Raw genomic sequence first — 12031 nt, 5'->3', positions numbered from 1 at the left:
ATTCACAGAAAACACTACTCACCTTGTCTCCCATGGCGTTCGCTGGGTTCATATAGAAAAAGTAGATTCATTCATGCTGCCGACTCAAACTCTACATTTAGTCACAAATTATCTTTACTCAGTGCTTCTCATACTGTGCTAAGACCCTTACGTCCATTAGCTCACGGAAGCCTGCATCGACTCCCACCTAGTGGATACTACAGTTATTCCCAGTAAAGGGACGTGCCCAGGACTGGACCCCAGTTCTAGAGCTGAAAACCATAGTCACTGTGTCCTGGGGCCCTCGCAAAGGTTTGCTTGCTCAGACCCACACCCTGAGGACTCCTCCACTGTTTTACAAAGACCACATGAGGCCAAGCTACTAAGGATCAGGTCCCAGGCCTGCTACTGGGAAACTTAACACCTCTGAGAGCTACTGAGATGTCACATCAACCCATTTCCAAAAGGGAAGATGACAAGAGACACAAATTGTGCAAGTTTTATCTGGTAACTTCTGCCTCTCTTAGAGGCTTGTTTATAACATTGTATAATGCGGTGTAAGTTGTGAATTTTAATTGTTCATTTATATATTTTATACCTTGTTCAATTATTTATCAACATGACTATGTATAAAAACTTCAATGATAAAACTATACTTTAAAAAAGCTTTCATTCAGACTTCTAAGATGAGCCACATGCATCTCCCTGCCCCAATCATGCAGAATCACCTGTAAAGCGGATTTACACACACAGATGCCCAGGCCCCAACCCCATTTCCTCCATCCTCTACCAGCAACTTGGCCATTGGTTTACCTCCCCATTTAACAAAGGCACTTTCTTAGCTGCGATGACCCCCCCCCACCCCCGCTCTGGTACGCCGCTCCTCCAGTACCCAGGCTAGCCGGTGAGAGCAAAGGGAAGCCAGCTGAAGGCTCGTGTATGTCTCGGCACTGCCCTGAAGCAGGGTTCCCAGCTTCTCCTGTGGAAGGCGGGGGATTCACCACAGGCCAGAGCTGGAAGTCACACCCCCCACTAACGCGTCAACAAAAGGACACGCTATCAAGGTGGGCAACCATGAAAAACAAACTTTTTCCGGTAGAGACCACGCACAGAAACCTGTGGTGTCCAGGTACAGGCTCCTGCTATCCGAAAATGGGAGAATTTTCTGAAAACTTTTGTTAAGCCGACTTGTTCTCACTGACTGCAAGAAATCACAAGAGGATTTTCGCTCTTAAGAAAAAGCTGTTACCGTACTTTAGGTCTGTCTTTTGTAAAAGCAAAGGCAAACTTCTGGAAAGCGGGATACTTGTACCCGGTTATCATGCGTGGGCTTAAATCTGAATGTTTCCGTTGGAGAAATGTTTTGTCCTTTGAACAAGATTTAGGGTAAGAAATCGGGAAAAAATTAATGATGACAAATACCTTGTGCTCTCCGAAAGTTAAGCAAGAACACCCCGGTTCTTTCTCTCTTCTCACCTCAAGCAACTGAAACCTGGGGGGACTGTGGGTGTCCATAATGCCAGACACACATACACACACGCCCCCGATGGTCCACTTACCTTAGTCAGTCTTGCACAAAAAATACCTAGTGCTTTAAACACTATGTCTAAATATGTAACAACGACTAGTACAGGGTGAAAGGCCAGATGACCCAGAGCACGGCTCTGAGCGAACACACTGACGGGGACTGCTACACATCAGGAGGGACAACAAAGAATAAAATAAGCTATTTTCTTAGGCGTTCTTTTGTTTTTTCTCCTAAAAATGACTCAATGTGTATTTTCACCCTAGAAAATTCAGTCTAGGTAAGGAGATCCAAGATTAAGGAAATGAGAACATCTGCTCTACTCTGACACCAAAGGCTTCTCAATGCGGGGCCACCAGATGTCCCGGGGAGCCTTCTAAGAAATCTGAATACAGGCTCAGTATACCAAAGTCAGCGTCCCCCCGCCCCAAGCCTTAATCTTAAAATTTCAAATTCTGTACCTGGAACAAATCACCTGACCTATTAGTTATGGTCACCACTACAAAAATGGATGTAAAAATGAGTACTGAGCTTGTAGTCTGAGAGTGAACAAAGTAAAGGCCAAAGGAAATCGGGGGACCTGGAAGAAACTGGGCATGTACTTCCTTATTATATGACTTATTTTAACAGTAAGTTTAACAACACAGGAGCTGGAAAGGAAGGTACAGTGACAAACGCAATAGGCAAGCTGTGGTCCTTCTGGAATGACTGCAGCCGTAATGATTTTTTACAGACAGTTCTAACATTCATTAAAATAAGCCAAGGATTTCTGAAGTCTGATACAATACGAAATGTGCCACTTACCTAAGTAAAATGCTCATACCCTAAGAAAAAACTAAAGCAAGTTTTTCTTTCTTACATGTTAAGTCTAACTCTGTGTGGCCACCCTGCATTCTACAAAATCACATTTAACTTTTTAAGTAAGGTTTTTTGCCTTCTTGACAAGCATCTTAATATATACTTACAGATTAGTTTATAAAAAGAGAAGACTTTAGGTCAGACAAGAATACACTGTGGCAGGAGTTTCAGACTCTGTACAAAAAAGTCCCTGACTCACCCCCTACACCTATCTGGGGAAGGAGGAACAAGACAACGTGCTTTTCAGCAGGCCAAAGCCTCTTAGAGAAAACCACTGACCCCTCACAGCCATTCTGAAGACTAAAAATTGTTAGCACTTTGAATCAGAGAGAAACTAAATATAGTTAATCACCCATTGAGAGAATCCATCTTAAAAAGGAAAATGATCACAATCAAAACCTCCAATCTCTACTTCCTGAGATCTGGGACGCCTACCCAGGTCAACGTAAATACTATTTTCCTTTTCACACCTTTGACCAAACTTACACTCAATATACCTACCAGACCATTACCTGGACCAGGTTAATTGCATAGGAAGATTTTTACTATGTTTACATTTTTCTTAATTTTAAAAAAGCATAGTAAAGAGTCTGAGGACAAATTATTCAACTGTTTATCATACATAAGACCGCATGACTATGATACAAAGGGGGGTTCTTTTCATTTAACGTTACAATATACACAGCAAGTCCGGACCAGATCTTACAATCTGCACACAGGTATTTAACCTTTTCCATGCTGTTTATGTTTTACAATGCACAGAAGTCCTGTAACCAAACCGTGTAGTAAAGCACACAAAACTGGACTGTAACATAACACAGTATGCAGAAGCATTGGATTTTATGATTTCCTTTATGTAAATAGCGATTTAAAAACTGCTTTTTGTTTTTTTGGTGCTTGCTAAGATGTGGCAACCAGCACAGAAAAAAATGACCTGACCCATATAATATCTTCCCCTTATATTCCTAACAGCAGTAACTACTGATTCCTTTTGATATTGCTATACTCAAGATGATATCCTTTTATTCACTGTAAACCTTTATGAACTACCAAGTTGAAAAATCATCCACAGGCTTGACATTTAATTACAAAATAAATATGGATTTCCTGATTAACAACAAAAAAATTTTTGTGGATTATAAAAACGGATATTTCCAAGTTTCCATTCACATTCACATAGTTTTAAGCCTTTCTTTTGTCACTGTTTACATATAAAAACCTGCTTTTGTTCAGAAAAAATTGACCTAGTCAGCCACATGGAATTGACCAATAAAAAGTAATGTGGTGTTCTGCTGAGTTGTTTTGAACAGGGTTATCGGCAGAGGTAGATTACTGCTTCTTTCCTAGGCTTCTTTTGATCCTGGACAGATAAATTACTTATCTTCATTCTCCCAATTCAACCGCTCAAAAGTATAACACCCTAAAATTGGTCAATTTAAAATGGGAACACAAATTTAGCAACTGCCAGACTGTGTTACATTAAGGCAGCATAATCTCAAAACTAGGCACCTGTTAAACACCAGCCTGTTCACTTCAGGTCATGCAGGAGAGTTCTGCTTTACTCGTGCTTATATCTTGGACCTGTTGGTGCAATCAAGGTCTTGCTTTCAAGTTTACAAGCAGGTTAATCAGGAATACAAGAATCGACTGCTGGTTCCATAGCTTCTGGATCCAGTGTCCCTTTACCTTCAGAAGCCTGAACACATTTTGAATGTAACAGATGTTGTAATCTTGAATTAGATGTCAATCTATTATGCTCAGTATACAGATTGCTGTAGATGTATCGGCTATGGATTTAACGACAGTTCCAGTTTTGTTTAAGCAATAGTACAGCCATAATTTTCAACTGACATTTAAAAATGGTCTAGTTACACCTTGTGTCAAAGTGCAGAACTGCTACATTATTGGTTACAGACATCTATGTGCTATAAAAACAGCTTTGGTACAATAAATTATCAAAAAAGAAAATAAATTTTTGTAAAATTCACAGCATAATTGTGAGGCAAAAAAGCAGTCACATAAAATTCTGCATTTTTTTTTAAAAATGTTCAGGATGAACAGAAGACATCTTTGTGCAGAAGAAATGGTGGAGATACCACGTGCCGAGAAAAAAAGCAAAAAGAAAAAAAAAAGTAAAAAGCAGGAAGGGACACAGCTGTAGCTATTTCCATCAAAGCAAACCACTACTTCTGTGACCTTCAACCAATAAGGAAGTCAACTTTATGACACACGCAAAGTGACCTTGCAATACCTTACAATTAGTGGGTCACAAAAGTCTATTTTAAAAGAAAGGCCTCTTGAATTACCCATTCTCTGTGTTTTCAGCATTAAGGACTGTCTGCAAAAGCATGTCCAAAAGTGATTGCATCTGAAATGGTAGGCTCTTCTAATTTCGAGTCCAAATCCATAAGGCCAAAGGTTATCCCAAAGACCACCACTCAGACCTCCCCAGGACTGGCCACGACTGACCCGTTGATTGCTTCTCAGTGCACCTTGGTTAGGAGACCGGTCATGTTCCATTTACTATCTTACTGTGGCCTCTACAACAGGAGACCCACAGGATCCCATGTAATTGCTGCTTTGCTCCTCAGTAGGTTCAGACAGGAGAGTTCTGATCCCCGCCACTTAGCATGCTTACTGTGCCTTACAAACTCCAATACAACCGTCCCTTCCATACAGCTGAAGGTGATGTTTGTGTAAGCTGGAGGTCCCTCTTCCTTACAGTACTGCATTTCCGTGCCCAAGTGTGTTTTGAGGACTTAAAAACCCAAATTTCCCACCCACCCCCCACCAAAACAAAACAAACAAGAGGGGGAAAAAAAAAAGGGAGGAAAAAAACAAAAAGAAAAAAAAAAAAACCACCCTTAAGGGGACTTTTATGCAAATTATGTGCAGTGCCTTTTTATTTTAAAATTAGTCGGCAAATGACCAAGACCAACATCTGAACATTAACTTTTGGGGAACAGAAAGACAAAAAAACCCACTATGACTGGGGTATGGCAAGTTAAAATGGGGGAGGCAAAAAGAGGACACCTCTGCGCTATCCATGACGATGGGTTTGGACATGGCTCTTTTAAAAACTTCATTGTCCCTTTGCAATCTTTTCAAGTTAAAAAAAAAAAAAAAAAAAGCTTTGCCCTCTTGTAGCGGTTCAGTGTGTTAATCTCCTTCTGATGCAAGCAGCTTTGCACTTTGTTTTTTGGAAAAAAAACACCACTTCTATAAAAACACACAAGAAACAAACTCAAGTTTCAATTTAGTCACGAGCTAGCTACAGAACTCTGTTGCACACAAACTCCTGTCATGGGGGACTCTTCTCTGTCAGCCCCTTGCCTCATTGTCATATGTCCTTCAGTCATGTAATGTGTAGGACCTGTATTAGCAGAAAATTGGTATGTTGGATGTCCAGCTATGCCAGTCTCTTGGCGGGGATTGGAGTAGACGGTTAAATTAACGTCCATAGCTCCATTCTGTCCAAAGTCCAAGGTATTAGCAGCCACTGGGCGATTCTGGTAGGCCTGATTGCCTTGATTACCAGTAGAGGAGGAAGATGTAGAGGAAGAAGTAGTTGAGGAAGACAGGGATGTCATGGAGTGGTGACTATGGCCAACCTCCATAGAATCCTGGGTAGAGGAGCTATTCGTTGGAGAATTGTAGACCCTTGGCCTGGTCCGGTTACCCAAGGCTTGTTGTCCATGGTGGTGGTGGTGGTGGTGGTGGTGGTGATGGTGATGGGAACTGTTTCCATGGTGATGATGCAATGCATTCTGTTGAGGGGCTACATGAAAGGTTGTTTCTTGAACGGGATGAGTTTCAACAGTGACCTGTGTAGGAGCTTCAGTGCCTGACCAACCAAGGGGAGCAGGAAATTGTTGACGCACCTGTAAGAAGATTTTTAAAGGATTTATTCAGAGTACTGTTTCCAAGCTTTCATTCATCTTCAGTCAAAGGCTATAACACTAGCATTTACACTAATTAGAGACAGGGGATTTTGAAACTTTTAATGTGTTAGTTCTGTACTGCAAAATTCCAAATATATTTGAGTGAAAAAGTATTTTACTGTGAAAGCTGCAATTTCTAGCAAGCTATACCCATAAACAGGCTCATATATTTCACTGGCCACTTTCTTTCCTTGGGAGCATTGCTTATGCCACGGATCAGCAAACTTTTTCTGGAAAGGGCCAGACAGTAAATATTCTTGGCCAGATGGTAAAAATTCATTCTTGGCACTGAATTCTTTACTTTTCCTGTAAAGCCCCTCTTCTGTCCATCTTTCCTGTCTCCATAAGAACACCCTTTCCATCAGCTGCTCAGCAATTCCTCCATCCAAACCATCAGCAAGTACCACAGAGTCGGCCTTCAAAACAGAGCCCCAACCTGACCTCTTCCCTCTGTGTCCACCACTATCCCTCTCTCCCAGGCTCCTCCAATCTATCTCTTGACTGCACTGGTACAACAGCCCCCTAAATCAGCTCCCAGCTTCCATTCTTGTGCCTTTTTCCAATCCATTCTCCATAGTGAAGAATAATCTTTTTAAAAACACAAATTCAATCACTTTCCTGTTTCAAATCCTTTAATGATCTCTCCATGCCCTTAGAAAAACAAAATAATCCAAAATCCATATAGTGGTCTGCCTCATCTGGCCAATGTTCAATTTCTCCAAACTTCTCCTCGAGCTATCCTTCCTCTTGCTACCTGGGTTCCAACCATACCAGGTCTTCCTTCTATTTCTCCACCTCGTAGTCAGTCTCTTTCAAATGTCTCAGGGCATTTGTGTCTACTGTTCCTTTCTGCCTAAAATGCTCGGGCTTCTAATTTCTGCTTGGATGCTTCTTCCTCATTTCAGTTCGAGTCTTCTCGTAAGGCTGCCCCAACTCCTGTGGCAGAAGCCACTAGCTGTCCACATGGATGCACTACACTTCCCAGCCTCCCCTGTACTTAGGTATGGCCACATGATGAAATTTTAGTCAGTGGAACATGAATGAAAGTTTCTATGTCATGGCCAGACCTGGCCCACAAATACTTCCCACACCCTGCCTAGTGGACACAGCAGCAAGGTAGGCCCTAAGGGATGGAGGAGCCCAGGACATGGGAGAGAGCCATGCCACTAACCTTAACACCCACAGGACTGTTACATAAAAAAAGAAAGAAACTTCTTACTCTTTAAGCTACCATATTGTGGGGGTCTGTTATCAGTTTGGTCTACTTGAATCGTAACACATCCCACCCAGCGAACAGCCATTCTATATCACATTATCCCCTCCTGTTTTCTTTTTATCAATTAGTGGTATCTGCAATTTCTAGTAACTTGATTTTGTTTACTTACTGTGGCACTATAAGCTCAAAGAAGGCAAAGCCTGTTTCTTTTTTACCAGGAGCCTGCATTAGGTCATTAAGTATTTACTCAACAAAGGTAGTCTAAGAACCAAACTTCAAGAAACACCCCTGAAAACAATCCAGTAGAAAAATAAGCAGGAAGTTCACAGAAAACACTAATGGTTCTTCAACTATAAAGCTACTCAAATTCACGTATAAAAAGAAATAAGCAAAATAAAAATATCCTGTCCAGTACCACTGTTCATTTCAGATTGATTAAAGGTGATCACACTGACTGTTTTCCAAAGTCTTGTTAGTGGAAGGCTATACTGGCAAAACTAAACGGAGAGCAATTTGGCTGCAGCTATAAAAAATCACAGACCACATCACTCTCTGACCTGTGATTTCACACCGAGGGGTTTCTATCACAGTTACACTGCACGTGTCTGCGTGATATCCGTGTGCTATCCCAGCATCATCCGTAATAGCAAAAAAGACTACAAGTTAACTAACTGTCCGTTAACAGTGGCCTGGGGAAATGACTTATGGATATCTAAACAGCAGAGTACTGTGTGATTATGAAGAAAGAAGAAGGAAGAAAAAGTTCTCCATGTACTGATATAGAAAGAGCTCCACATATATGTTAAAAAATTACATGTAAAACATGCTAAAAAAAAAACACTCAAGATGTGAAAGTGTGCATAGCATGCTATTATCTGTATACAAAGATTAAGAATATATATATCTGCATGTGGATATGCGTAAAATATCCCCAAAAGGATACAAAAACCAGTAACGCTAGTTCAGAAATTGGGTGGCTAAAGGACACGGAAGGGAAGTCTTCACTGAATCTCCTTTTACATTTACTTTTTTTTTAACAATTTATCATTTATTCAAAAAATTAAATAAAAAAGGGCATAAGGCAAATAAGGCAAAATAATGACTTCTGTGAAATACAGGTGGGAGGTATGCAAGTGTCCCATGTTACTCCTGGCCCATGTTTATGTGTTTGCGGTATTTCATCCATTTGGAGGGCAGAAGGTAGGTAGGTCATTCTAAAGATTTCGACATTTAAGCGAAGATCTGAAGTATAAATGGTAGTGACTACAGCAAAGAGAGAGGAAAAGTGTTCAGGCTGAGCACAGTACATGTGAGAAACATGAAAGAACATGGTGTCTTCCAAAAAATGGAAAAAAACATCCAGTAAGACTAGAGCAGACAGAGGAGAACGAATGCCCTGAAAGGGGGTCAAGACCATGGTGGTCACTGAGACCATAAGAAGTCTAAATTTCCTTTTAAGTACAAAGGAAAACCAAACACTGTTTAAAGTAGGGAGAGGCCACATCAGACTGCTTTATTGAAATGTTCATGTGCCTGTGTAGAAGAGAATAGTGTTGACCACCAGATGGAATTAGATGCTGGAGGACCAGTTAGAATATTCTTTACAGTAAGATAGGCTGGAGACAGCTGCAGCAATGGGGTGAAGTAATGAGAATAAAAACATATTTAGGATATTTAGAATCCACACAATTTACTATTTGATTTAATTGCAGGATGAAGGAAAGAGGAGTCAAAAATTAGCTCCCTAACCCCAAGGTGTAAAACTGGAGCAAATGGGTGAATCTAGGGCCATCTGTATAAAGAACTCACAAGGGTGGGTTCTCAGTTTTACTTCACTCATCAAATAATACATTGGCCTTTCATTATAAAACATTATAATGCAGCGCTCAGTATGAATTAACTTTTTTATGAAGAGCATTTAATAAATATTTTTACTACCAACATCCGCTTCATCCATTTAAAAAAAAAATTACTCAATTACAGCCTCTTCTTTAACAAATTTAAAAAAACAAAGGAACAAACAAAAAAACAAAACAAAACAAAAACAAAAGAAAACCCCAAAAAACCCAAAACCAAACCAAACCAACATGGAGGTTAAAACCAAACCACAAACTGACTTGGAATCAAGGACTGTTAGTGATGAAAGATATGGGAAGCAGTCGGAGCAAGTAATCAGGATCATGAGCCAAGGAAATGTTATTTAACCCATCAAGTGACAGTTCCCAATGTAAAATGAAAAGTCAAACAGTGTTAAGGCTCAAAATGCTGCTGTAGTAAAGGAGAGAAACGCAGGGGAAAAAAACAACTGGAGCGGTGGCTGGTATGCACCCAAGAAATGTTAGCTGTTTCTAAATAATGAGAGAGAAAACTGCACAGATGTGTTTTAGTTACAAACACGTCAGGATTCCCTATAAATGAGGAAGCTGCCACGACCCTTTGGAGGAAATGACACAACCATCCGGAAGGCCCTTGGCCCCAGCACGGCTCTGCCTGGGCACAGCAGGTGACGGCGTGAGCGGTGTGGGAGCTCACCTGGGGACTGTGGGTCTCACAGTCCATGGCCTGGACGGCAGCTGTGAAGTGCCCGCCGCTGTGCCGGTGCTGGTGCGTCGGGTCTGACCTGGCTCGCCCGCTGTTGCTCGTCCCCGACGATCCACCTGCAGTGTCACACCCAACACAGTACAGCTTGCAAGTCTGAAGTTAACTTGGCTCAAGCATATATTCTAAAACTGTAACACTGAAACTCAAAGTACATCACACACAAAAAGCTAGATTAGCCTGAAGGCATATCGGAAAGTTATCCAGTTCTCTAAGTTCTTTCACATCAGCCACTTTGGTTTTGGTTACATCAGGGGAAATTTCAAGCATGTGAACAAGGTAGTTCTATTTAAAAAGCAATTAAAAATTTTGGTTAATAAAGAGTTTTGTTTCCAACTGCCAAGCAGAATTTATTATGCATAATTAAGTAATGGAGCTTTGGGACAGGTGGGTTTTTTTTTTTTTTTTACTAACTATAAAGAACAGATTTAGGTCAAGTAATTCCTCCCTATCCCATCAACAAGTTTTTAAGATACTTTACAATAACCCCCACTTTGTAAAGGCTTCTAAGCCCAACCGAGGGGCAGAAGCACTGACCTGAGCTTGAAGACGTACTGGAGGTGGTGCCCGAAGACTGTGACTGCTCCATCGCGGGGCTAGTGGACACACTGTTACTTGTGTTGGTGCCTTCGTCAGCTGTTTTCTTGAAAAAACTGTGCTGCAGGGCATAGTAAGGTTGAATTCGAGTTTTGGGGTCATAATCAAGCATCCTTAAAATGAGGTCTTTGAACTTCAAGTAGTCAGCTACAGTATGACCCGATTCCCCAGCACGACGCCCACCAGGTCCTCCTGTTTCTACTCCGAGAATATTATGAAGTTTACGGGTTCCTGGTGGTTTGTACTCCTAAAGAGAAGAAAGATAAAAAGGTTTTCTCTAAATTTGATCGAGTATGTAAAAGCCTACATAACTTCAAATACACTTAAGTCTACTATATAGAGGCCCTTATTAAAAAGAATGCTTTATAATTAGATCCTCTGTATTTTCATACATTACTATTGCAAATGCACTTGTAGTTAGAGAAATTCAAAATAATTTTAAGATCAAAAATGACTTTATAAAGATCATATAGCCCAGGGCTCAGCAAACAATGGCCTGGCCTAGGGGGTATTTTTGTACAGCCTCAACCATAAATGGTTTTTATATTTTTGGAGGTTGTAAAAACAAAACCAAGTAGAATGCTACAGAAGCCCACAAGGCCTACACCTCGTACTATCAGGTTCTTTACAGGAAGGAGGTACACCGACCGCCACTCAAGCCAACTGGTTCTGAACCTCTCTTCTGCCTGATGCCCCACAACCTTGGGTGCACTCTCTTTCATAAGAGCAGCTCTCCAGAGCTGTGGTAATCGCTCCAAGTAAAGAGTCACTGGTTTAAACCTACCCACTCATATTTTTTTAAACTTTACTTATTAAAAGTCATCTCTACACCCAATGTGGGGCTTAAACCCAAGATCAAGAGTTGCATGCTCTTCCGACTGAGCCAGCCAAGTGCCCCTTGCTCATTTTTAGATAAAGACAATAAAAGCAAATTATTTATGCCTCCCTTTAGAATATGCTGAATAATAAATCACCTTAACATGTTGAGATTTTCTAAAAATTCATTTTTTTAAAAGATTTTATTTTTTTATTTGACAGAGAGCTAGAGAAAGAGCACAAGTAGGCAGAGCAGCACAGGCAGAGGGAGAGGGAAAGCAGGCCCTCCTGTTGAGTAAGGATCCCAATGCTGGACTTGATCCTAGGACCCCGTGATCGTGACCTGAGCCGAAGGCAGATGCTTAACCGAATGAGCCACCCAGACACCCCTAAAAACTCATTTTTAAATAGATGACAGTATAGGGGTGCCTGGGTGGCTCAGTCATTAAGTGTCTGCCTTCGGCTCAGGTCATGATCCCAGGGTCTTGGGATCGAACCCCA

The 12031-nt window shown here is 41.1% G+C and overlaps 1 protein-coding gene across 8 annotated transcripts in view; it reads right to left on the bottom strand.

Moving 5' to 3' along the window:
* Positions 1–2957: 2957 nt before the first annotated feature.
* The window catches only part of DYRK1A (dual specificity tyrosine phosphorylation regulated kinase 1A), a 148777-nt gene continuing 139703 nt past the window's right edge, over positions 2958–12031 (bottom strand). For all 8 annotated transcript variants that reach the window (XM_027585114.2, XM_027585106.2, XM_027585111.2 and 5 more), the window contains 3 exons: positions 10655–10961; positions 10052–10176; positions 2958–6243 (listed from right to left, as the gene is read on the bottom strand). In XM_027585114.2, coding sequence (XP_027440915.1) covers positions 5623–6243; positions 10052–10176; positions 10655–10961 — 1053 coding nt within the window. In that variant the 3' untranslated portion in view covers positions 2958–5622. The remainder of the gene's footprint in view (positions 6244–10051; positions 10177–10654; positions 10962–12031) is intronic.

This window comes from Zalophus californianus, chromosome 1 (assembly GCF_009762305.2).
Source record: "Zalophus californianus isolate mZalCal1 chromosome 1, mZalCal1.pri.v2, whole genome shotgun sequence".
In the NCBI taxonomy this organism is placed as follows: Eukaryota; Metazoa; Chordata; class Mammalia; order Carnivora; family Otariidae; genus Zalophus; species Zalophus californianus.
This window is presented reverse-complemented; position numbering and strand designations above follow the sequence as displayed.